This window comes from Misgurnus anguillicaudatus, chromosome 21 (assembly GCF_027580225.2).
Source record: "Misgurnus anguillicaudatus chromosome 21, ASM2758022v2, whole genome shotgun sequence".
Classification (NCBI taxonomy): Eukaryota; Metazoa; Chordata; class Actinopteri; order Cypriniformes; family Cobitidae; genus Misgurnus; species Misgurnus anguillicaudatus.
Window position 1 is genome coordinate 46,556,082 of NC_073357.2, and position 27,395 is coordinate 46,583,476.

Consider the following 27,395-nt stretch of genomic DNA (forward strand, 5'->3'; position numbering starts at 1 on the left):
AAGTATGTCTTGTTAATCTGAGTCTGTTACATTGTCGTCAGACTGTGTATATTATATTAGTTTGTAAAATATAAATGCTTTATCATCATTAAAAATTAAATATGGACACATTTGCAGTTATTATGTGAAATTATGATCAGTATAGAAAAGGAAACTTCGAAAATAATAAAGAGAATATGCCAGCTAGATATGCATACATTTATAAATGATTTGATAATGGACAGCCAGATTTTTGGTAAGAAATTATCTGACAAGTTAGAGTGGTGGATCATTTTAACATCATGAGTTAATCTGATTTCATTTTTGTTCTGCTTTGTATTAACACATTCCATTGGATTAAATGCTTTTCAAGTGCTTTGTTGTATAAATAATTGCCCATTATTTAGTGTTGTTTTTTTAAATATTTTATTGTCATTTTTTGTACATTGCTCATGTTGCAATTGGCTGATTGTGCCCCACCAGAAAAAAATAAATAGCTAGTGATGCCACTTTTTTACAGTATGAGAGTAGCGTTGTTAGCTGTGGGTGTGTCCAGAGTTTTAACTTTGTGCCATTATGCACCCATTACAATAAGAAATAGTTATTTGTTTTTAAGTTGTGTGTTTTGCATGAGGTTTTTACTGCATGTTTGATAAAGGGAATAAATGAAAACTTTTTAAAGGGACACCACTTTTTTTGAAAATATGCTTGTTTTACAGCTCCCCTAGAATTAAACATTTCATTTTTACCTTTTTGGAATCCACTCAGCTGATCTCCGGGTCTGGCGTTACCACTTTTAGCATAGCTTAGCATAATCCATTGAATCAGATTAGACCATTAGCATTGCACTAGAAAATAACCGGAGAGTTTGGATATTTTTCCTATTTAAAACTTGACTCTTCTGTAGTTACATTATGTACTAAGACAGACAGAAAATTAAAAGTTTTGATTTTCTAGGCTAGGAACTATACTCTCATTCTGGCGTAATAATCAATGACTTTGCTGATGTAACATGGCTGCAGGAGACGCAATGATATTACGCAGCAGCCGAAAACAGTCCCCTCAGTAACTTTCAAGGGCAGGAGAACTATTTTCGGACAGTGCGTAATATCACTATGCCTGCTGCAGCCATGGTACGCAGCAAAGTCCTTGATTATTACACCAGAATGAGAGTATAGTTCCTAGCCATATCTGCCTAAAAAATCGCAACTTTAATTTTCTGTCGGTCTTAGTAAACGATGTAACTACAGAAGAGTCGAGTTTTAAATAGTAAAAATATCCAAACTCTTTGGTTATTTTTTAGCGCGATGCTAATGGTCTAATCAGATTCGATGGATTGTGCTAAGCTATGCTAAAAGTGGTAGGGCCAGACCCAGAGATCAGCTGAATGGATTCCAAAACGGTAAAAATAGAGTGTTTAACTCTAGGGGAGCTGGAAAATGAGCATATTTTCCAAAAAAGTGGAGTGTCTCTTTAACTTTGGGGCCATCTACAATCTCAGAAAAAATGGTACTATGGACCTAGCTGTCAATGGGGCGGTAACCTTTCAAAAAGTATACATTTGCACCCAAAGGTATTAGTACCTCAGAGATACATATTGGTGCCAGAGTGTATATTAATACCTCAAAGATACATATTTGTACCAAATGTATACATATCTGTACCTAAATGGCACATATTAGAACCTTAGATTAGAAGAGTACTGCCACAGTGACAGCTGGGATCATTTTGTCTTACAATGCTAGTCTACTAGTAAACAAAAATAACTATTCATTGCTTTCATTTATGGTACACACTGCTACTCGCTATATCGCTATATACACTCCTTGTGTTGAGTTAACACTGAGATCTCAGTTTCGCTAAATCTTTACATGTAGATGTGACAGCTGAGAGGGGATGTAAGTGTTTTCATCATTAGCTGATTGATTTAATTAATTAACCGGCTGTTTTAATGTCATCATATTGAGGACTGGGATTGTTTTTTGCTGGAACACAACATCTGCTGGGATGAATCACTTTGGTCCACATTATAGCGTTTTGCAGCTTTTTATTGGTACTTGTCCAGGTATGATGACAACATTGGCACGAGCCATCTCTGTTGGACATCTTTGGATAACAGATTACCATCACCTCATGTAGTGCTGCTATGCGTTTCTATGTGCACCCAGTAAAAACCCATCAGGGGCTGTAGTCCTGCTTGACTGGCTGGAAACGCTTCAATCTCACACATCAGTGAAGGGAAAGAGGGAGGGGCAAAAAGAGAGTTTGAATTGGGATTCATGTCACTACAATTATTTTCTGAAAGTAATTGCTTTTGGCAGCACTCTCCGTACGATCACAGAGCTAAAACACAATTGGATTCCTGCATGCATGTGAGAAAATTGTGCAATCCGATATGGGTTGGTGAGAGACACTGACACCATTTTGCAAGTTTATTTTTTACTTATATTGGATCCGTGCGAGCGTCTTTCATCGTGTGTCTAAACATGGCACTTAAATTTCAATCCCCAATGTGTAAAGTAAACAGTCCGTTTCAGCTCTGCTGATGAAATATATGAATATCTATAGAAAGGGGGAAGTACTAATCATAGCTAACAACATCTGCTGGGTAGAGAATATGTAATGCAATGCAATATTTTTTAGTTCATATACACACACTTTAATCTGATACTGTATATGTAAATAGATTGAGACCCTCTGATGTTGTCTACAGCAGTATGAATGTTTATATCACAGATTCAAACTTTGTGCTGCCCTAAAGGATTTTACCACTCAAAGTTTTGCATTATGGAGGAATAAAAATAGATGAAACTTCAAAGCTAATTAAGAATTTAGAGACGATTTAAAAAAGTGGATAGTATTGCTTTCTTACACTGTCAAAAATAGGTAAAGAAAATGGTCAATAGCTGTAAATGGGGCATGCCTGTTTAAAAAGTACACCTTTACAACTAAAGAGTGCATATTAGTACCTCACAGGTGACGTGAACGGCCACGGGACATATATTGAAATATTAGAAATGTGTTTAGAAACCATATCACTGTTTAAAAATTAAAATAAATACAGCCAAATGTATTGATATCGAATTATTTTCCAGCCCTACTTTTAAAGGGTACTTCCCCGGTGACAGCTTGGGACCATTTTTTTTTACCATTTTCTGTTGCAGTGTTAAGTCGTTTATACTATCCACTATTTTATTTGGGCTCTTAAGTCTTAATTCAACTTTAAAGTCAGCACTTCTCTCATTTCTATTTTTATTTCTCCATAAGACAAAGCTGACAGTGCACAAGAAATAATAGAGTGCTAATAATTTAGTTGCCATTTCCCCCCACTTTGGTATCTCTGTTACATAACATTATACTAGTTGTGTACTGTAATATTGTTGGTGTAGTATCAAATGGTCCAACAAATATCCTCCAGACTCAAGCAGTAAGTTTAGATAGGCAGAAGTGGGTTAACAGCAGCCTGGGTGTTTTCTCTTTTGGCTTTGGCAACTATGTTCTTTTAACAAACATTTACATTTATGGATTTGGCAGACGCTTTTATTCAAAGTGACTTGCGCCGAACACATATTTTGAAAAAAAGGAACCACACACATGACAGGCTACATACATGTTTCGCATCGAGCGCCCTCAAAAGAAAAAGTCACCGGCCGCCACTGTTAGTACCTTAAAAGTGCATATTGGTACCATATGCAGTGTTGGGGAAAGTTACTTTTAAAAGTAATGCATTACAATATTAAGTTAATCCCAAAAAAGTAACTAATTGTGTTACTTAGTTACTTTTGCATTACTTTTTTTTGGATGAGGCTTAATCTCTTTCAGGCCTTGCAGGTGTCTTTATGACTGAAAGTTCGGCATTCAGAACATGCATATTTCTTCACAAAAATGTCGAGCTCTGGCCGGCATCTCAGTTTCTGACTCAAACTGTCCCCACACAAGCGTGTACGCATAGAGTGCATAATGTGACCGTACTTTCCGGACTATAAGCCGCACCAGAGTATAAGCCGTATCATTCAAAAATGCGTCATTAAGACGAAATAACATATATAAGTCACAGTGGACTATACGTCGCGTTTATTTAGAAAATAATTTCACAAAATCCAAGCCGAAGAACAGACATTTAATCTGGAAAGGCAAGTTATTCAACTAAACATTAGCACAGAACAGCAGGCTGAATAGATGTCTGTACGTTAAAGTAATATTATCAGTTATTTAAATGATAAACCATAACATACAGAACTTACCTGGAAGGTTGAATAGGCTAAATTAACCGAACAAGCCAACTAGCATGAAGTTCGCATACTCGTCATTCCACATTACAGAATCCATTGAATTACATAAATACAGAAGCAGCATATGGCGGACTCTTGCTGTCTCTTGCCTCATAAATGTCAAAATTAATTCATACTGACTTACAAGGCGCACCTGACTGTAAGACGCAGCATCAGCCAAGTTATGAAAAAAACGTGGTACGTTTAGTTTAATTCAGTACATATTTTTTTAATCGAATTACATAAACTAAAAAAGTAACTTGCATTACTTTTTAAAAAAAGTAACTCAAATATTAATGTGTATATTTATAAAGTAAAGCGTTACTTTACTCGTTACTTCAGAAAAGTAATATTATTACGTAATGCACGTTACTTGTAATATGTTACCCCCAACACTGACCATATGTATACATATCTTTTAAAGGGTACTGCCTCTAGGGACCATTTTTGGGGTTTTTATGGATTTATCTATATTGTATTAGCAAACATAAAGGTTAAACAGTGAATGTATTTCCATGCATTAGACTGCTAAAGTAAATTAATACTAGTACAACAAGGCATTTAATTGTACATTACATATCTTTCGTTCTTCAGTTCTGCACACCCCATCATTTAACCCTACTGGTTGCCCTAATGTTCAAAATGTTGAGTGTTTCTTTGAATTTGATCTATTTCTATACTTTCAAAATTAGCAGAGTTACATAAGAGGATGGAATAGCATATTAACTAGTGTTGAAGTTGTAATTAAGCGTGCTCGGTTAACCTCTTGGGAGATAAGTAAGCAGTCTTTTATAATCAGTGTCTTTTTCTGTCTCAGCTTTTTGGCGTTATATAAAAGGTATGCAAGATTACACATGCAAACACCATTGCATCTCGATGTGGGTGTTTTTTGATACTGTAAAAGAAGAATATTTTGTGTTTTGGTCCTTATGTTGTTTATTAGTTATGATGGAATCTCTAAGTTTGATTATTGTTTTATTTGTCTTGACAATCTTGAGTAATATTATTAAAAAGTCATTAGTATAATGATTCTCTTACAATAAGCAAAACAGTAACTACTAAAGGTATCCATTGCTATATGTAAGTATCTAGCACTGATCTAGATTGGCACACCGTAATTTGTATTTGCCTGTATGTGATTGTGCAGGTTGTAATGAATTAATTGTCATGATTATGAGATCAAAGACCGCACATCTAGCGTGCACTCCCTCTATAAGATGTTTCCACCTCTTTGCTGCTGTAGTGTGCAAATATATATGCAGATATGCAGATTTGATCAGTTTATATTTATGTATTTTTTTCTTTCCCCTCCCTCTTTTCTGCTTCTCTCTCTCTATCTATCTGCATCTCTCATTTTCCCCTCCCTCTCTCTCTCTCTCTCTCTTTCTGCCAGCCACCACCAACTTGGACTCGGAGAGCAAACGAACGGTCCACTTCCAATCGTCATGGCAACAGCATGTGAATGTGTTCGGCTCGTGGAGTAGGCCGGAGTGTGTGCAGGAACTGCATCAGGAGGCTCAGCTGAACCTACAGAGCATACTGCAAGGTAGGGGAGTCAGCTGCGGGCTGTTTGTCTGTGTGTTTTGGTACCATGAGAGGATTGTATAGCTGGTTTGTTGGATCCCACAGCTGGATCGTACGTCTGGATCATGTGTTTTCATTTTTTTGCATGTGGGTGTGCGTTGAATGTTGTCTACGAATACCCTCCACTTCCATTCCCTGTCTGTGTATCCGTGTGTGTGCAAGAGAGGCTGTATTTGTCTTTCTTTTCCTCCGAGCATCCTCATGTTTTCCCTCTCTTGTCTCTCTCCATCTCTGAATCATAATTTTCTCAATGATCCATTAGATTCGGTTTGATTTGGAGGGAATACACAGTGTCTCTTTCTGTGTTCATTTCATTTCTCATTGAATGATTACATCAATGCCGATGACTCCCGACGCCGTGCGTTTGTGTGACGGAACAGGTTGAATTTCTCATCTCTGTCTTTTTGGATATTACATGTGTTTATGTGGTGTAATATTAGGGATGGTATTCTGGTTGAAGTCGAGTATCAGATCGACCGGGCAGCTGTTGCTTAAACAACACTGAGTGGGTGGTCAGTGTTTACGAACGTGTGGTGCTGTGCTATGTGAATATACTGTACAGCACTTTGCCATTTAAAGATGTAAGCAATTACCTTTTTTTGGTTATTAGTGTGTGTATGTGTGTGTGGACCAATTAAGAAGTTTAAGAATTGGTCATTAAAATGCCCATATTAATAAACCCCTATCTGAATTAGTGACGACGATGATTTCATTTGTCAATCGTGGTTATGGCTCTAATGTTATTAAATGTTGGATTTTGCACATTAAGACGGTTTTGTGCAGTCATTGTTAATAAGCTGCTGTTCGTTTGATGAAGTCATTGAAAGTAGACAGATGAGTTGTTTCGGAAAGTTCAACTCCAGCAAACAAAAGTGTTGTTTTACTGCCTAATTGCCGGTTCTCTTGGTGTATTCATAGCAACCCAATTGACTGCTGGAGGGCATTTGACTAGCGATCTCAATATTTCCCAGTAAGATACAGTATGTGTGCAAAGACAGAGTTGGTTGCATCGGTGTTGTATTTCTGAGCATTATATGCCAGAATGATGTGATTATTTTAATAATATAATTGTACAGTTGTAGCCATGCTTGATCTGTCCATATCTGTAACTGTTATGTTAGCCAACTAAGGGGATCAACAATATTGAAGCTATTAAAGAGCACCTATTGTCCGATTCAATTTTTTTTATTCCTTTGGTGTGTAAGTGTGAATTAGTACATGTTAACAATATACAAAAGGTATGTACTCCAAAGTAAACAATGACGAGATTTATCATCTCCAACGTAAATCTATTTTCTTGGACTACAACAAACACGGATTGTAGGCAACAGTTTATTTATAAGGATTTGTGATGTAGACAAGACCGACATTATCGTAATTCCTTCCGCTTTGGACTCACAGCCTGTAAGTTAACTCCTGTTAGCAACTGAATCTTTCAAACATGGTAAGGGGCGTCACATTTCCTGCTGACTTTAGAGGTATTCAGGCTAATCACAACGTACAGCAGTGCTGCTGCTAGCCATTTTGGTGCCCTAAGCATAAATCCTTTATAATGACCCCCACCCCGCCCCTGCATATGGTTGCATATGCAGGCTGCATTATTTCAGTTAACTGAACATTACATTAGCAAGTCATAAGCATATAACAACAATTTACAATTAACTAAGAATAATAGTCAACTTTATAGTCGTTATATTATTACGAAATAAGAAAGTTTGATGACGTATGCATCCTTGAAATGCAACCTCTGGAGGCTGCAGTCTTCGGATTGAGAAGCGGCCTCTGTCAAACTTGCCTGCGCAATCAACTGGCACGGACCATCAATGGCTGGGGGGCATACTTTCTATACTAGAGCAATTAAATTATCTCGTTTCCCCTTTTTTGTAACATATACATGGATAAAAAGTGCCTAATAATATTTCTATAGGCTAATGAAATTCTATCAGCATTAAAAAAAATTTCATCAGGCTATTTTTGGTGTCCTCTCAGCACCTGGTGCCCTACGCACAGCGCGTGATGCGCGTTATGGGAGCGGCGGGGCTGACGTACAGATTACAGTAGCTGGCCAATCAGGGACACAGAGCTTTTCAAATCCGTGGGTTTCAGGAAGAAAGTGAAATCTGGAGCTACAAAAATGTACGGTATTTGGAAAATAATGTGCTTTTTAAACATAAACCACACAAACAAACACATTTTATTATACCAAATACACAAAATAACATTGTTTTTTAGCAATAGAATAGGTGCTCTTTAAGCTTCCTTAATGTTCAAGTTAATCTAGAGTAATGAATGAATGAAATCTTAACTACCACCCCATTCAGTGCATACAAGTTATTTGTGTTCAGTTACAAATAACTAATAATACAAATGTAGCAGAACAATAAAAAATAGACCAGACATAAACAGTCCAACCGACAAGAAAAGAGTCATTGTTTCTATTGAACTCATCCATTAGACTGCGTACACAGGACAAGGAGTGACCTATATTTAATAAATGGGTGTTTTTCAGTATCTTGTTAAGCTTTGAGGTTGTTCATGGAAGCCAACATGCTTGAGCGCTTGCCGTCTTGTTTAGGCAAGCCATTTGATTGGCTGATAGGAATTAGTCCCATTAGTTTTGCTGAATGGCCCAAGAGCGGGTCAGGGGAGAACCCACAGGGGAGGGTGTGCCTCAAATACCTTCACACAAATATACACACCCTCACTCTCACTTGGCGTTGCTTTCTGGTGCCCTCTCTCATGCATCTTTGAAGTTTTGACATTGGTCTTTGAAGCCAAGACTTTCACAGGATTCCTCAGGCACTTGCATGAACCATTCTGGTGAGTTTTCTCTGTGCAGTTCACTTTCTCCTCCTTTCTTCTCCTCCTAGTATGAGATTCCATGTCTTGCACTAGTCTTTACATTAACTGCATTGCAGAACTGGTGTGATTAACTGGTTTCAATGGATTTTTTTAAACAAGAATTTGCTTCCATGATGGCTTCTCCTCACAAGAGTTTGGTCTTGTTACAGCTTCATTGAATTAATCCTCAAAATGCACCAGTTTTAATAATTTGCATGTATATTTTGCTCCATGTGCCTTTCCTATTTGTTCAGCATAATTGTTGAGCTAACTTGAGATCAAAGCTAACTGAAGTGTTGTCTTGCCGTGCAACTCATTAGTGTCGTCATTTGAAAGCCATCTGGTCAAGCATCAAGAATAGAAGTGTCTCCGGGCCTTCAGCATGATGAATAAAATGCCAAAACATATTGTGAAGTTGTGCGTTTGTCAGTAAATGCACAGCTATAGGCTGTAGTGTTACTGCAGACTCTTTCTTTTTTAATGAGGATTCTGTCTAGTGCTTTGTTATGCGGCGTCCCAGCATGTGACGAGGACTCGACTCTATGAGGTTAAACTTGGGGCTCGGGGCTATTGTTGACTCCGGAGGTATGCCATTGTCTGAGACGGCTCGCTATTGCTAGGCAACCACAGCTCTATATTTTGGCAAAAGACTAGGCATATCCCTCCTTAAACCACCCCATCACACACAGACCTTAGTAGCTCCATTAGCATGAACCCCTCAAAAGTATTGCTGAACCTGTAGACACAAGTGATAAGAGGTAAAAGCCTGGATAAGTGTAGGACAGTGTTAGTGGGTATGTAATTGGGGGGGGGGGGTTTAAAAGGAATGTTTTGGGGGATTAGAGTAGCTACAAGCATACGGTGGGGGCTTTTGAGGGGAGTCCTCGGTATGAATGAAATGGTAATTAGACTGTTTACAAGAGCCTTAGAGAACATTTTGGACAAAGCCAGCGAGAGAGATTTCATTTAATAGCATCTTTCTGTAAATAAAATCAGTGCTAACTTTAAAACTGTGTCTACTCAGATTTTGAGGAGCAGCTGTACGATAACAGAGTTACAGGACAGACATTCAGACACTCTTCCTCTCCGAGCTCTGAAGACACGTCGACCACCCTCAGTCGGTCTCCTTCCACGCTCAGCAACAAGAAGACAGAGTTTGTCTTTGTGGTAAACAATTTTTCTGCTGTCCTTGTATGTTAAGTATAAACTTAGAGTTTTACTTCATATTTGTGTTCCACCAACGACCTTATTTCATTCTTATAAAGCATTAATGTTTATAAAGATTGCAAATGTAATTACGATAGATGTGGTTTGTCCCTTGAGTGTACACAACTACAGGCTTATCTCTGTTGGCATGTTAACTAAAAATGTTACAGTTTGAATCATAACTGTAATAGTTTACACATCCTGCCAAATTAATAATTCGTACAATGATCATGATCTGCCTAAAAGACAAAACCAAATCAGGGTGCATAAAAGTAATGGAAATTCATCAACTAGTGCAACTTTTCATTGACCAGCTCTGTGTAGGCAAACTTTAAAGCTCACATAACACACGCTGTTTCTGCATGTCTAATGTTAATCTGGAGTACCTATAGAGTAGTATGACATCCTTTATATCTCCGAAGAGTCTTTAGTTTAATCAGATTTATAAAAGAAAGATTAGCTTTACCGAATCTTTTCGATAACGTACGAAAAAATGAAGACGGAGGAGTTACTACTGCGGGAGGAGTGAGTACGAGTCATGCAACACTATACAACACTGTTTAACTTATGATTCACTACATGTTTATGTCATTTATATAATGCACGTACCGATGTCCAACATTAGACAGAAGTCTTACTTACCGCATGCAACTCATGACCCGGTTGGGACTTTTCAATGAAATCCAGCGCAATCAAACACACACGCAAAACTCCGCTTGTTTCCATAAGGCTGGCTTTCTTCTCCTTACATCCAAAAACACACTTCTTCTTTCGTGCCATTGTTGAGAAATTAAACAAAGCTGTTGCGTGATTAATGTTTGTAAGTTCTAGCGTCTCTCGCTGATTGACGGGTGGGCAGGGTTTTCTGGGGGAAGTGCCCATAAAAAGAAGTGATATGTATAGAAACCCCTGAAACATCAGCTGGACCCATAATTGAAAAAAGTGAAACTTGTACGAACGCTGGCGAAGTGCATTCGGCACAGAAATACTCTGTAACACGCCCAACTGCTTTTTTGACACTTTGCCTACGTTTAGCATGAGGAAACAACTCTATAACTGTGTTAATAAGTCAGAATGCATGAAATACCATTGAACCACGCCTTTAAAATATCAGTAGTTAATATACACATACTTGTTTTCCTCTCTTTAGCCTGCAAATAAGCAGGTGTGTGAGGATGAGACCACAACATTAGGGGTGCGGGCGCAGGACCCGACCCCCTGCGCATCAGAGAAGTCTCTATTTGGCTGGAATGCCTCATTGAGCCCTCCTGTTGCAGAGAAACCTCGATGGCACCTGGGCCGACAAACTCCTTCACACCTTGTCCCAGTTGAGATCAAAGGTAAGCGTGACTCAGCACAATGCTTGCCTTTATGTTGAGTTTATTTGTGGGTTTTCAGTTCTTTGTGAAGTAGCGGTTTCAGTGTGTTTATAGAGGTGTTTTATCAGTTTTGCGTGTTTAGGGGTAACAATTTTGTTCCTTAAATAAATAGTTTTAATGTTGTATTGGAATGAGTGCATATCACAGAGAAAACAAGACAAAAAATATTTTGCAGTATGATCATCGTTTATCATCATCACTGGAGTGTTTGAATTTCCTAGAAAGTAATGTGTATTGCATTGGAAAGGTGTTTGATCCACCTATCATTGATATTGCATAAGAATCCATTTTAATTTAGTTATTATTTAATTTAATATTATTTTTATCATTTCCATTACCTCCAACCCTGTTTCTCAGTTCTTATGTTCTTACTCCTTGACTTTTTTTACTCAGACGTTGCAATTTCAAATCTAAGTAATACTGCTATGTTAATTGTCCATCTTGACAAATCTGTGCACGATTTAAGAGATTCGTGAGATCTCCTCTGCAACTCTAGAGAAGACATATGTAAGATGACTAGGGTTTCTATAAAAATCAAAGAAATGGCAAAATCCCAACATTGCTATTTAAGAGAAACCAATGAGACAACCCATTTTTCATTTTATAGGAGGTCTTGTCACCATCTAAGCCCTTATACCTCTTCTCTCAATCTCCCATCCTGTTTTATAAGTGAGACATTACTTCTCCTATTGCAATAGGACTCTCTATTCCTCTCTCTCTATCTCAGCTGTCCCAAACCCATCAGTCTAAACCTTCTGCTCTGCTCACTATCTGTTATCCTCTTTGTCCCAGACACACTGGAGAGGTGGTTGGATCTGTAAACACAGTTAATGCTGTGCTTAGGCAGCCTGGGGTCTGATTCCCAAAGTAGTGCTGCTCTTCACCCGCTAAAGATAATGAACAGGTAGCTGTTGCCATGGCAACATGCAGCTCTCCCTCCTTCACTTAGCCATGCACAGAAAAAGCTGCATAGAGTGAGAGACAGACAGAATAAGTGTGTGTGTGTGTGTGTGTGTGTGTGAGAGAGAGAGAGAGAGAGAGAGAGAGAGAGAGAGAGAGAGAGAGAGAGAGAGAGAGAGAGAGAAAGAACCGTCAAGCATGGGTGGGAGAAACAGGAAAGCAGGAAGAACGTTTTTTTCCCACCTTCTTTATTGGTATTTTCATGAATGAAGGAAGCTCACATGTTGGGAGGTAATGAGGCGACTTTTGGTGTTTTAAGGGAGCTAAAAGGGGCAGGAGTGTAAGAACATACAGTAGTGAGAAGTGGGCTTACTTAGCACATTACGTTCACTTCCTTTTTATCATTGTTGAACGCTGGGCCATTTCTCACAGCACCACCACCTGCACTGTTTCAAATTTTTAAGTAGCCAGTTCAATGCCATTTATCTTAAATCTTAAAAGGAAAGCAAAATCTTGTTTATTGTCTCATTGTAACTGAAGAAAGGTACACAAATAAGCCATTTGTTAGTGTTTAGTCAATATCCACCACTTGTTTTAATGTATTACCCAGTGTCCATTGTCTGATTTCATTTTTTCAGATCAGTCAGGCACCATGATCAAGCCTCCAGCTAACCATCTCATGTTGGCTATTGCATTTATCCATAAAATACTTTCATCCATAAATACTGTATACCAAAATGCTTGTCAATGTTCAATTGGATTTGGTAGTTATAGTAGGCCTATATGTTTTAGTGCAGTTCAGTCCATGTATACAGTAGAATAATATATTGTAACTTTATACAACATTATAAGGTTTTCGGGAATAACATTATATATACAGATATAAAAGTTTAAGCTTGTACATAAAATAAACTATATTTATTTGACTGAGCACTGTCAGTTAGACTGACAGCTGGTATCTCATATCTTGCCTCAGGCCAGAGCTTTGATAAGCACTCCGCACAGCCCAGAGAACTCCGGGCCCCCTTTAGAACTGATTCAACGGTCAACTCAAAAACCATTCGCCGCCCGAGGAGTGTGGTTGCAGGCCCTGATGTCACGCTGCACTGCCAAGGTGACTAAAAGGAAGTAACAGGAGACAGGGTCTCAAAAGTAAAAAAGACAATAAACAGGAAAAGGACAATGGGCACTGACCAGTAACTTCTACTTTTGAGTTATTTGTAAATTTTAAATCTATTGTTGTTAGAGCCAAACAGAAACTTTGCCAAACTTCATTTTTTTAGTCATCAATGTTATGAATTTGGCCTTTAGGATCAATTTAAAAATTACATTTGATTCAAGTATGATATATTGACTTTTCCTTTGAAACTATTTTTTTAACTATTTTGTCTTTAGGTGACAGCAAAATTCTTGCTGTGGATCTAATTCAAGGTGCCTGTTCCCCTGAATCCTCTCAACCCAGATCATTGGAGCCCACCACTGAGAACACAGGTCAACAACATATTCCTCTTCGGAAGACCCAAAGTGACCTGGAGCACAGTTTCTCTTCATCCCCGAAGACCCCGTTAGGCATGATGGATCATGCCACTCTGATGTGCCCCAGCCCCTCCTGGAATGGCCCAAAAGGTTCCACTTTCTCGCCATCCTGGAATGACTCATATAACTATGCCTTGGTTACTAGCCCTCCTTCCAAGCAGCCTGTATCTAAAACTGGAATGTTAATGCCAGGAGTTGAAGGAGGTGGTGTAATGTGCCCATCTCAGACCAGTTCAGGTCTCTCCATGAGCTCAGGGTCACATTCCAGTTCTTTCACCTCTATCTCTGAACCATATGGACATAGGATGTACACAGTCGCACACGGGGGTGGTGTTGCTGTTGGAAAGCAGAATGATACTGAGGGGGCAACTTCTATTCGGGGCACAGGTAGCAGTCTCAGCAAAAGTGAGCAGGAGAAGAAATTAGCACGATCGTTTAGGTTTCGTGAACGTTCACTTTCAACGCCGACAGATTCTGGGTCTTTTTGCTCAGCAGATAACGTATGCTCTCCAGGCGAGACAGTCCCTGACGTTCCAGAGGGTTATGCCCTGCTATATCCAAGCAACAGCTCGGAAGATAGCACCAGCACTGATAATATTTCTGTGACCACAGGTTCAGATTTTCTTCCAGATGGTCGACTGAGGTCACGTTCACGCAGTATCTCACTAAAAAAATCGAAGAAAAAGCCACCACCTCCAGTACGTAGTGTATCTCTAATGAAAAACCTATCAGAAGCTGAAGGGATGGTCTCCTATCACAGAGAAGGACATTTTAGAGATGGCAGACCCAAAAGCCTCTTTCTCCCTCGAGATCACAACATTCAAGATTCATTCCAGCCTGACTTCTTAATTGCCAAGCCTGAGGAAGACATGGATCAAGCCCATAGTAGCTTGGAGACATCATCTGATATATCTCAGCCTCCTGAGAGGGAAGCAGAGCTTGGGTTTCCTCCTCACTGGCAGCTCAATGAGTGGAAGTCCAACAATGATCCCTACCGCTCACTATCAGGTTCAAGCACAGCCACAGGTACCACAGTGATTGAGTGCATGAAGGTGCGGGGCAGCTCAGAGTCCCTGAATTCACCCTCAACTTCACGAGCCACCTCTCCTTCACAGCTATCTATTGAAGCTGAGACCAAGCCCTCCCCCTTCAGGCCCCCATGCCTCATGTCCCCATCCAGTGGCTACTCGAGCCAGTCTGAAACTCCAACCCCAACCATATCAAGCACCCTCATGGCTGGACCTTCTCCAGCTGGCTGTAAAATGCGCCCAAAGATTCCAGAGCGGAAATCTTCCCTCCCAGTGAAGGATAAATCTCGCTCACGTCTTTCGTTTGAACTGCCTGCAAACTCTCAACTGGACCTGTCCTCTGTTAAACCTAAGTCTAAAGCGAGTCGACGCCACTCTGACACATCTACAGCCAACAAACCAGGTAAACTGAGCCCCAGTCAGTCATCTCTGCCCATGGTTACCACAACAGACTTGCGAAGTATACGGCTTCGTTCAGTAAGCCGCTCAGAACTTGAGGACAGTCCTGATGGCTCTTCTGACGTTATAGAAGAAGAGCAAAGTCGAGACATCAGCCCACCTATCACCCCCTCAGACACAAAACTGTCAAAGCCACCAGTTGCAATCAAGCCACCTCTACCTAAAAGACCCATGAATTTGATGCTTAAATCTCCCTCATCCTCACCTCTGACACCTGAGTCTCCCCCATCTTCCCCTGTGGACCGACCAATGCCTGTTGGTAACATCTATATGGTTGTAAGAAAGCCCAAACCTAAAAGACCAGCTCAGTCACCACTCAGCACATCTGCAGTTTCCTCACAAGAGAGACTCTACAGTCATATACCTCCTCTCCCCGAGTTTGACCTGGAATATGGGATTCCCATTGAAGAAGATCTTCCATCCCCAAGCAGCCCAGAAAGAGAGGACAAAAGTAAGACCCTACCAAGCAGAATGACATTATCTTGTTTAGCAGAATTAGAGAAAAAGAAGCCCAAGGTACCCCCTCCAGTGCCCAAAAAACCCAGTGTCCTCCTTTTGCCATCTCCAAGTATTCAGCCTAATGGAAATTCAGAGAGGCAAACTCTGCTTTCAGACAGTGTCTCCCAGTCACCCGTAGGTCCACCGCCATCTGAGATCGAGGAGGATTCTTATAAAGTTGAAGACGAAGACCATCCTGAAACACAAAAAATAGACGGAAACCATGAGGATCTTGAAACTTATGAGACCCCTGAAGATCTAGAGCATGATGTGGTTGTTGAAGAGGACAGTTCAAAAGATTCAGGTTCTTATCAAGTTATGGACTACAAGATACTTTCAGCAGAGACAGAAACAGGTTAGAAAGCATTTGTTTACATTTTCCTTTAAGCCCATAAGGGATTTATACAACCACAGTTGTTTAACTTTGTATGTCAAGTTTTGTAATACAAATGCAATTTGTGTAGGTATAGACATGGATATCATTTCATTTGTTCTTAAAAAAACACTGTTTCCCAGAATCTCACACAGACACAGAAATATCCGAAGACATCGATTCTGCAGTTGACAAGAGCGAACTGCACATTAGTGAAGAAACAGATGATGATGTATTTGTTCACACTCCAACAACTCATACCACTGAGGACCTCTTCACCATAATACACAGGTACAGAATTTGCATTTTAACATGACCAAGTTGACTAAAGTTACTATTTGTTTTCGGAGTATATTGATATTATGACCACATTTATATTTAATTCCTGTCCTGGATGTTGGGCAGTACAATCTTCCAACCATATTAAAATAATGTACATGCTGTATTAGCTACCTGTTCACTTAACTACTGTATTGGTGCTTTTCCATTGCATAGTACACCACGGGTTGTGTTGGGCTGGTTACTTTTGGGGGCTTTTCCACTGGGTACAGTACTTAGTACCAAATACTTTTTTGGGTGGTTCCAAGCTAGCTGAGCTGATAATAAAACGTGACGTGAAAACACTGTAGATCACTGATTGGTCTGAGAGTATCGTCACTACCAGCGTCATTGCTAACGCAAGATTAGCTTTACCTTCGTGCTTGCGCTGTCTCGAGCAAACCTATTGTCATCTGTGCTTTGTTGTAAGTTTACAAACTCCGTTTTAGCGGTGAAAAACATCCACACCATGTTTTCTTTGCAGTTTGTAGCGGCACATCCGCAACGCATACCTCTACATCTATGCACGTCTTTTTTGCAACTAAGCGGTGCGCGTCGAGTGACGCCACAGGTGTTTGTACAGAAACTGTCATGTGAGACAGAGGTACAGTGACAAACACGATGTGCAAACTTTGTGGTGGTAAATTTAGATTTTGTGGCGGACTGACAAATAAATGAATGTATGGGAAACACTGCATTCCAATGATGCTCACTTCCACTTTGTATGATGTCACAGCAGTAGGCAGCGCAAATATAATGACACACCTATAATCCCTCCCACTCTAAAGTGGTATTAAACTCAATGGAAAAGCTAACCAAGCCAAAGTAAGGTGAGCTGACACGACCTGACCCGTGGGTTACTATGCAATGGGAAAGCGCCATATGCCACTTTGCAGCATCCACAGAGTACACATACAGTTTAAACATCAGTGACTATTTCTTTACAGTGCAAGAGTGGGATTGGGGGGTATTGTCATTGGGCTTGTGATGTGAACAACTAAGATCATTTTTATATTGCATACTCTGTAGCTCTGGGGCTGAAATTGCCTTTTGCCTCAGAATTTTAGTGATGGGGAGGTAGAAAGGCACTTAATGCAGATAATTTTTTTTAAAATGTGGTCCTTATGAATAGTGCTGTATAGTGTATATAGTCAGTGCCCGTACTGGGTTATTTTACATTTACAGTTTTGCATTTGTTAGATGGTTTCATCCAAAGGAAATTACACTGCATTTAGGCTATATATATATATTTTATCATTATGTGTTCTCAGTGGATCAAACCCAGAACCTTTCCGCTGCTGACGCAGTGATCCAGTTAAGCTGCAGGAACAGCTCAGTTCCTAAAGCAATGGTGGTGATGTGAGACTTGTAGCACTTTAATTTGATTGTTGAATCACTAAGATCGAATTGAGCTTTTTTATTAGAAAATTATTTACTTGTGAATCACGTGCATCACTCTTAGAATTATATTTAAATTAATATGCAAATACCATAAAATCTCTGATATTCAGCGTATACCAATTTGTATACACAAGAGTTGCATGAGATTTGTTACTCTATGCTCTGCCTTTTCTAGGTCAAAGAGGAAAGTTCTTGGCCGCAAGGAACCAACCGACTCTTTCGGAAGCAGACAGTGTTTGGTCTCACCTGTTAAAAGCAGTAGCACAGACCACCGAACTCTGGGCACTGGGACTACTCCTCGGTCAAGCTCACGGAATGAAAACTTCATGGCTCTTCTCCAGAAGAGAAGCAGTAAGGCCAGCAGTGGCACCCGAGTCTCAGCCATGGAGTTGCTAAAGAGCACAAACCCACTGGCACGACGAGTCACGGAGTTCTCGCAGTCACAACCAGATGCGAGCACAACAAATGCCCCCAAACCAGCTTCACAGGACCAGTGAACCACATGCTGGATATCCGTAGGGCTGGCTCCACTGCCCATCTAAACGGTTTAATATACAAAGACCTCAAGCTGTTGGAAACGGACAGGGTTTGGGATGTTGCTTTAAAAAGAAGCGGACTGTATCGATGATGTAAAACTATTGTGGAGGATAATCAGCATTAAAGAAAACTGAGCCCACCGTGATAAACATTTTTTAAGATGGACAGATCTGCAGTTTTAATGTGGTAATGAAACTCCTGAATGGAAACGGACATCAAGAAATGTTTAAGGAGCTTATATGTATTTGGTTCTGCCAAAGTTTGCTCTGCAAGGTTTCCGATGGTGGACTAGAAAGTGTCTTAAATGTGTAGGATACCTGTAATTGTGTTTCAGAAGACTGCACACAGAAAAAAAGGAGTGTATGACTGGAGTCAAAAACATTCCACAGAAGTTGTAAGCAAGGTCTGGTACCCCTAAAAATTAAGCACTTTCACCAGTACAAAAACTAGTTTACAAGATAAAAAACCTATATTTGTTATTTTTCTTTTTGCGTTACATTTTTTCAAAAGATACGAAAGGCCATATAAATGTCTTCTTGAGTTTATTTAATCTGTACAAAACTATATACAGAATATACAATATATATAAAAAATAAATTTAAATACACTATAAAACTGCTTGATCAAGGTCATGAAATACATCCATCTGTGACTATTCTTTGGAAACTGCCTATTATTTTATAAGCTCACCGCACATTGAAGTGGTCCTGCATTATCATGCAATACATATGAACCAATCTCTACACAGTAGATCTTCCCACACTGCCAGAAGTGAACACACACAGCATCTATACTACAAAACCATTTGTTGAGAAAATATGGACAGTATGAAAAGAGGGAATAGCACAGGAAGTAGGAATCTGGAAAAACAGTGGACGTTAAGCTTCGAAAAAGAGGACAGTAAATGTCACAACTGGGTCATCATTGGTCCAATCTCTCAGGGGTTTCTTTGTATCTCAGGAAACCCACCATGGTTATTGGTTTAAAGGGTTATAATCTCTTTATAGAGGTTTACTTCTACAACACACAAAGTATTAGGAAGGAGGACTACAGATGATGGTACAAGAAGTCATATTTCTTCTCAAAAGCTCAAATCCCAACAGTCCCAGATGATCTTACATCTTTTAACCCATGTCAAGCTTCTCACTGTATCTTCATTTCAGACTATGCATCAAAGCCCCAACACACCTGCTCATCTCCCAGCGCTTGCTGTGAACGTCTATGAATGTTAGGAAAAGTGGAAGGCAAACCTCAACAGTGTTCAATTTCAACCCAAAAAATTAAATTTTTAATGGTTGCCCTCCATGTCACCGCAAGGCTGAATTGTAGATCGACATTTGAATGCACAAAGACTTTGCAGACTTTGATCAAATGTGATAATTTACTGAAGGACGTAAGCAGGTCATCTGTGCTAAATTAATTTGTCACCCTTCATTGTGGGATTTTTGGAGACTATCAGACAGCTGCACTCAAAGACAGCTTCTTACCATTCCAGATGAAACTCCCAACGTGACTGTTCCTCTGGCTCCCAATCAGACAATGGACAGAAACTGGTGCTATTGAGCCGGAGCGCCCTCAGCAGTCCAGGAGAGGAAGTGCTTGGCAAAAATCTGTTCTGACTCGTGAACACTTGCGAAACTGAGTCTAAATATATATTTACCTTCTCAGACTGGTCATTCACGTATTCCGACTGTACGAAAAGGTGTAAAATGAAAAAAAAGAGAAGGAATACCACAACATTTAAAAGTGTGTGACATTTGTTTTAAATATTTAGTGAATGAAAAAAATGAGTGTTTATTTGCCTTGTACTCTGGCGTGAAGCCTCTGTGTTTTTAAATGCCTTGGTATTGCACTTCCGTAGAGGTATGCAGAGTTTCTTTTACTCTTTTTAGGATTTACTACTATAGTATTTATCACTACTCTTGTGTACTCTGTGCTTAATCCTATCAATGTCAGCAGTACTCTCACAGGTACAAACAAAAGAGAGACAGGAGGGGGGGATATGGTAGTATTCGGGCAAAACAAAATAGAGAACACAAGAGATGTACGACTGTTAGAAGCCTTGTGCATCAATAATGGTAATCCCAGAGAGGGAACATACAGTATTTCCAGCTTCTACACAGATGAAATGCTACTTTGAATGCAGCATCCTTTAGTAGGATGGACTTATAATCCTATTAGTAGCATTTGACACAGTGACCTGAAAAGAAAGGGTATTCACCAAGCGTGGACGTTTTTGTTTACAGTTCTTCCACCTTGTGCAAGCCATTTTATGCTCAATTCTTCTTTTATTTTATTAAGCTTATTGGGTTTCATTTTAAAGGCAATTTTGGTTCACAGAGGAGGGACAAATCTGCTCTACAACAATAAAAATGTGCCAACTTAGAAGGAAAAAATTATTTTAACAAGCACTGTGTTGTTTCTGAGCCCTGAACAAGATTTACAACGATTGTGTTGTGGTGAATGGGAACCAACGACTTTAAATCAGTTCCTGGCATTACAAGATGACCAAACTTTAGCATTTAATAAATGAGATGGAGTATAATAAAGTATAATAGTATTTCAGTGCACAAAGGCTCTCACAGTTTACTGATTGCCAACAAAGCTTTACAAATGTTTAGATTGCCCTTATTCATTGGGAATATATGAAAGACAGGGTGGAAAGGCAAGAAAATTATGAGAATTATATTTTTGTTATTTTATCCTTGGAAAGACATATTTTAAAATCTGCATATTATAGACCTCACCCTCAAGCGGAAATTATAAGATTGGTGTGAGATCTTTAAATCACTTGCAGTATGTCTTGCCTATGTGGTAAAAAGTATATCATTAAAATAAATTATTTTTCTTGCATAACATTTCTTTGCATTCTTGTGTTTTTTCTGCTACTTCACACTACACTACTATGGGAACTTGATTGCTTGTATTGCAATGAGAAACTTGAACAATACTGCCCCCTTGTGGGTTTATTTTCATTTTTTATTTTAGTCTTTCCTACTGTACAAGCATCAAAGAGCACCTATTTCATTGCTAAAAACAATATGTTTAATACAATGTGTTTGCGTGATTTATGGTTAAAACAGTATTTTCAACATACCGTGCATTTTTGTAGCTCCAGATTTCTCGTTGTGATTGGCCTGAATACCTCTGACGTCAGCCGGAAACGTGACGCTCCTTACAATGTTTGAAAGATTCGGTTGCTAAACGGAGTTAACTTACAGGCTGTAAGTCCGAAGCGGGAGGAATTATGATAATGTCTGTCTTGTCTACATCACCAATCCCAGGAAGTAAACTGTTGCATACAACAAGTATGTTTGTTATAGTCCAATAAAAGAGATTTATGTTGGAGACGATAACGCGCATCATGGTTTACTTTGGGGTATGTACCTTTTGCATATCGTTAACATGTACTAATACACACTTACACACCAAAGGAAATTAAAAAAGGTGAATCGGACAATAGGTGCTCTTTAATAATTGTTATCAGGGCAAACAAGGCTAAAATGACTCCTATGTAAAAGGGAAAATACGCTACTAGTCAACATTTGAAGTTGATCAGACTTTTCATAAAAGTTTTCTTAAAATTTTGAACAATACCCGTTCTTAAATTTTTAACAATACCCGTTCTTGTCTTTAGACAATTTTGATGAACTTTTTGATCCATTTTAAATGTTGATTGTAGTAACAAAAACCAACATAGTATTTTTCTTAACTGTTTTCTCAGATAATTGACAAACTGACAAATTATGATTACCTCTTGGATAGGTTTATCTAGTCTGAAATGGTTTTTTAAATGACCGTATCTAATGTGAATCTGTAGGAGATTTTTTTTAAAGATATGTTAAAAATTTATAGTTTGTCAGAATTTGGATTAAAACCCGGAAAAGGTTAGAGTCTGTGAAAAGTCCACTTATATTTAATACAGCATGACCAAAAACACAGTTAGGGTGGCACAGAAAAGTGGCAGAATGCCTGTAATCCAAATTGTTTTCTATAATTAAGAGGTAAAATCATCCCACATTGACAACTTTAATTACAATAGAGATTCATTTGTGAAATCTTTGTAACACTTAAGTTACAATACAATAAGAACTAACAAACTAACCCATTAGTGAAAATACTTGTGAGGTAAAAAGACAAGACTGATTAAATTGAACATAATTGCAAAAATTCCTGAAGTAATTATTTTATAATTATTAAAATTTTTAGTATATCAATAGTCCCTAATGTCCTATTAGCTATACACCACAGCAGTGGTCTCTAACATGGTGCCCACGGGCACCAGGTGCCCGCACAGTCTGTAAGTTGACAAAGCACATTTTATTAATAGCTCTAATTTAAATATTTATTTATTACATATTTTTATATTATCTTGGCTTCTTTTATGTATGTTAACATTTTAAACAGTGATAAGACATATCAACGACTAAAATAAAATAAAATCAACAAGTAAAACAAAAAAAGTTTAAGCAGACTATATCCAAAAAGTAGCCCTCCAGATCGTTTTATCCATTGTGGTGGCACTTGCTCACAAAAAGTTTGGAGACCTTGCCCTATAACACTACAGCCCCCAATGTTTCCTGTTTAGCCCAGTTTTAACATACATGTAAATTTTGTCAGTGCCAGTCTTGCTGGTTTGGCAGGCAGTGAGCTTTACTGCACTTTACTTTGTGTAAGTGACCCATATGTGAAATCCAGAATAAAGTCTCATAATTCAGTTATTTTGTTTAGGAGTATCAAAGTTCAATTTCAGTCATTAATTTCACATTGATTTTAATCTTTCACATGGCCTTACTGTCTAATATTAATCATTAAGTCAATTACAGATATCAAGGCATATTTTTTCGCAGAATGATTGGATGATTTTATGTAGAAAACAGTAAATCAAATGTCAATGATTAACATTTAAAAACAGCTTTATATGCATAAACACAAATATAAATGAATATGACTAGTCTGCACTAAAACCAAAGTGCTATGTTTATAATGTTTATGGACTATTCATGCAACTTACTGCATTAATTATATAAATATAAAAACATTTTGCAAATTAAATAAATGTATTTGTATGAAGAAATTTGAGAGTAAAAATTTCTTGCTGCACTTAAATTTTTAGGTTTAATCAACTTAAATTTACAGTCTACGGTGAGTATTTCAGTCAAGACCATAAACGACAAAGAGCAAAGTTTACTTATCTTACTGCAATTATTATTGAGATAAAGCCTAGTCAGACATGCCGCGACAGCTTCTGCACAACCTTCAGACTATTTAAAGACATGCGCAGTTAAGAAGGTGGGAATGGGAGGATAATTCCGAGTTGATCCCAGCCACCGGCATAGCCCACACGAAAGCTTTCCCAATGCTTCCTGGGGCTGCCCTTAAAAAAGAAGGCTGTGAGCTTGTCAAACTCTAAACTGCCATTGGCACGTTTCCTGCTGTTGACAGCAGAGGCTATGCTGTGCTGCGTGCAGGGACTCACATTTTATCAGCTGGACTGCACACAGACACACACTTAAAAAGCACCCTTTAACAGGAAGAGCTCCTATCACTTCTCAGATACACAGACACAGAGGAAGCCCTGACACAGTGCCTCTTTAAACAGAAGTGATCTGCAGATGGACCGAACGACTCTATCAAGAAGAGTTTGACCGATGAAGAATTTGTGCATTTGTTGTGTTTGCACCTGATCTAAGTGTCTCATAAAGAAGTGTTATGGTTTTGTTCTACATGGGATCGGATAAACACTCATCTACAGTCATGCAGCCTGAGGACCCTGTTCGCCAGGACATGCAGTTCTACTACGTGGTGAGTGAAATAATAAACTAAAGTTGTTTTTGGATTTTGAGCTTAACCCTTTAGAAAGTCAGTGTTTTGTTGCACTAATGCAACATAAAAAAATGAAATGAAAATACAGAGGAAAAGATTCAATGCAGGGTGTAATCTATGAATTTTTAACTTTTGTTGAAAATGCAATGTAGTAAAAAGTTTAAAGAGCATACTAAATGTACTTTATCTTGTTTTATGACTTATGTGGCACAACAGGTGTTTTATAATCTCATGCCATACACTCCTATAAATAAAGGTTCTTTAAGGGTTCTTCACAGTGATGCCACAGAAGAACCATTTTTGTTCCCCAGAGAACATTTGAAGTCAAATGGTCTTTGAACCATTTCTTCTTACCTTTATTTAGTCAATCAAACCTTTTCCACTAAAATAGCTTTTAGTACAACAGAAACCTTTTGTAGACATTAAAGGTTCTTTATGGAACCTGTAGTATTGGTGAACATGCTGCGTACATAAGTGAACTTGCAGTTGCAACTGATGTAAAGAAAATGTCTAAACCATGTTATAAGATGATCAAACTAAAAACTAAATTATCCATAACTGCTCCAAATTCTTAAACAAGTGGAATCATGTTAGTGATAGTTTATAGTAGCCTGTGTGCACTTCAGTTTGGCTGCTAATGCAAAGATCACAGACTAAGCTCTGGCTATAGATGTCCTAGTCTAGACTGTCTTACTCTTTTTGGATGAAAGACGTCTGTTAGATAACAAGTAGAGTTATTTCTTCTGACCAACACAAATCATTTTGTTGCTGTTGTTGGGTTATTTTAAGGACAAAAATACTGCTATTTTTCTCCAAAACAATGTGCAATGGAGATTCGATGGAAATTGTACTATTATTGCTCAACGTCTTGGACAATGTGCAATATAATGAAGACCATATGTTATGAGGGTGGGAGTTCGAGTGGATGGGGGTTGCCTTCTATTTCATTTCTGTCGTCAACAAAATATCTATCGGCTTTCATTAGCAGAAACACATTACGGGAAAGACAGGTGCAAAACCAGCATTACCGCAGATATCTGTGCTATTTTGTGCTGCATCATTCCATAGAATTTCTTTGTGTGGATATTTACATTATTATAGTATATTGCAAAAAGCACAAGTTTTTATTAGCAATGCATTATAATTAACTAAAAAAATACTTTTTTTTTGAGAAAACACAGGGATGTTAAGTTTAACATAATTAAGATCCTTTAAAAATTGATTTTCTGCAAAGCACATTCCTGCAGCATTAGTCAGTGTAAACAGATCTATGCAGACTGTCCATGTATGATAAATGAGTGGCACGGATGAGCTGGAAAAATGGGTTGCTTCTGATCGCTTGTCTCACAATGTAATTAAAACATACATGTAGCCAAAAGTACTAAAAAGTGGTGCAAGGTAATGGTGGAAAAGTCTTACTGATGTCAAACTCTCGAGTATCATCTGCTCATAAAAAAACTCTTATTTGAGTGTTAGAAAGATTGGAGCCAGACAGATGAGAATTAGATTGTCTCAGTGTGTCTTGATTTACTGTTGAACCAATGAAAACAAAATAGTATCCAACAGCCACAGAAACTCTCAGTTTTTTACATATATATATACAGTACTGTGCAAGTCTTAGGCCTGCCACCATTAGATTTGTTGTTTTTGCAATGTGATCATATATAATTATTTATTCAAAAAAGCTGTGTTTAGTGCCATGAGAGGTAAATACTGACTGATGCCTAAAGAAGACATTTAGTTCTGAAAATAGTTTTGTTTTTAATTTTGTGTACATATTTCTTGCACTTTCCGTTTGTATCTTAATAAAACACTTTAAAATATTTGTTGGTTCAACTTAAAAAATTATGTTACCTGGTTATCTTAAAATTTTGAGTTAATTCAAAAAAGTTGTGTAAAAATTGTAGCATCAATTAATATTTTTAGGTTTAATTAACTCAACATTTTAGGGCAACCAGGTAACTATTTTTTACAATGTATATAATTAATAATATCACATTAATTTATAAACTGCATGCGTGTGTCTTTAAGACGATGTTTAATTAAGAATTTAATATAAATTGCTTCAACCTGTTGCATTTTCAGATGCTATCTGTGTTGTTTTAGTACCAAAATATGTAAATAATATGCAAATCAGGAAAACTGTAAACAAAATGTTTTTAAAAAACATACTGTTTTAAACCTGTTGTCTGGACTGTTTCTCAACACAAACCACAGTTTTGTATTAGACACATTTACTGTAGCACATTTAAATTAGACTAAGTTGGTTAGTGAATAATATATGTGATTTTTTGCATTGAGATGCTGTGTTTAAAGGTTACACAACTTTTATAGTGAATTTGCCCCATATTTAGACATAGGCGTATATATACTGTAGGAAAGATGTATTATTCTACCATGGGTGGTATAACATTTCACCCTTTGTTTTAGTGCTAGGTTATCTTCAGTCATGCTACATCAAAGCTTATCACCAACTTCCTTCAATGAGCTTACACATGACCCAAACATTTCCATTTGAAAGGTTTTTATCATAAGATGGATGAACAGGGAAGGACAAAGGAGGTTTGACATTCCGTAAACTTCCCTTTTTACTCCCTTCATCCTGGTAGATTTCAGAGTCAAGCCCATTGAAAGCTATATGCCTGCAGTCATTCTGAATGATGTATACTAGATGATGAAGGACGTTACTAAAATACGATTTTAATTGAAATGAATACATCCGCATTATCTAAAGGATCTGTATGTTTCTCCCACAATGAAAGGCTGGAATGTTAATAATCGCAAATCTTGACTTCATTAGAGAATCAGCTTAAATCTTCTCCTGGGTTTGGAATTAAAAGCTTAAGACCTTTGACTTTATCACACAAGTAAAAAAATGTCAACGAGAGTTTAAAGCGACATATGTTCTAGAATTCCCAGCTATTTAGACCGTACAAACTCATGTGACATTTCAGATTAAAAAGACCTGCAAGTGTTTTATAGTCGGCATTTATAGCTATATAAAGCTTAAAGCAATTCAAGCAATTTATTTCAGAAATAGTGACACTATGTCACCAGTTCATGTCATACCTCTGCAAGCAAAAAGGGAAAAAATGTATATGATGTACTCCATGAATGTGAATTGAATAACTAAGACAACAATGGAAGGCCAATGAAACTGGAATGTCAGGCAGAGGGTCAATATGTAAATTTGTGAAACTGGAATGCATTCAATGGAGATATATATTACATAACTGGAACCTGATAGAAAAAGCTAGAC

General features: G+C 38.1%; 2 protein-coding genes across 9 annotated transcripts in view; both read left to right on the top strand.

The window, feature by feature from the left end:
• nhsl2 (NHS-like 2) overlaps positions 1–21,168 on the top strand; it is an 85,172-nt gene extending 64,004 nt beyond the window's left edge. For 5 of the 6 annotated variants that reach the window (XM_055210812.2, XM_055210838.2, XM_055210831.2 and 2 more), the window contains exons 2-8: positions 5,644–5,796; positions 9,700–9,842; positions 11,032–11,221; positions 13,137–13,274; positions 13,556–16,036; positions 16,198–16,345; positions 17,949–21,168. In XM_055210812.2, the coding sequence (XP_055066787.2) occupies positions 5,644–5,796; positions 9,700–9,842; positions 11,032–11,221; positions 13,137–13,274; positions 13,556–16,036; positions 16,198–16,345; positions 17,949–18,270 (3,575 nt within the window). In that variant the 3' untranslated portion in view covers positions 18,271–21,168. The remainder of the gene's footprint in view (positions 1–5,643; positions 5,797–9,699; positions 9,843–11,031; positions 11,222–13,136; positions 13,275–13,555; positions 16,037–16,197; positions 16,346–17,948) is intronic. The other variant, XM_055210821.2, reaches the window with a different exon arrangement.
• A 2,533-nt stretch (positions 21,169–23,701) lies between these two features.
• arhgap36 (Rho GTPase activating protein 36) overlaps positions 23,702–27,395 on the top strand; it is a 37,739-nt gene continuing 34,045 nt past the window's right edge. The window contains exon 1 of one of the 3 annotated variants that reach the window (XM_055210874.2): positions 23,702–24,115. In XM_055210874.2, coding sequence (XP_055066849.2) covers positions 24,023–24,115 — 93 coding nt within the window. In that variant the 5' untranslated portion in view covers positions 23,702–24,022. The remainder of the gene's footprint in view (positions 24,116–27,395) is intronic. The other 2 variants (XM_055210881.2, XM_055210872.2) reach the window with 2 other exon arrangements.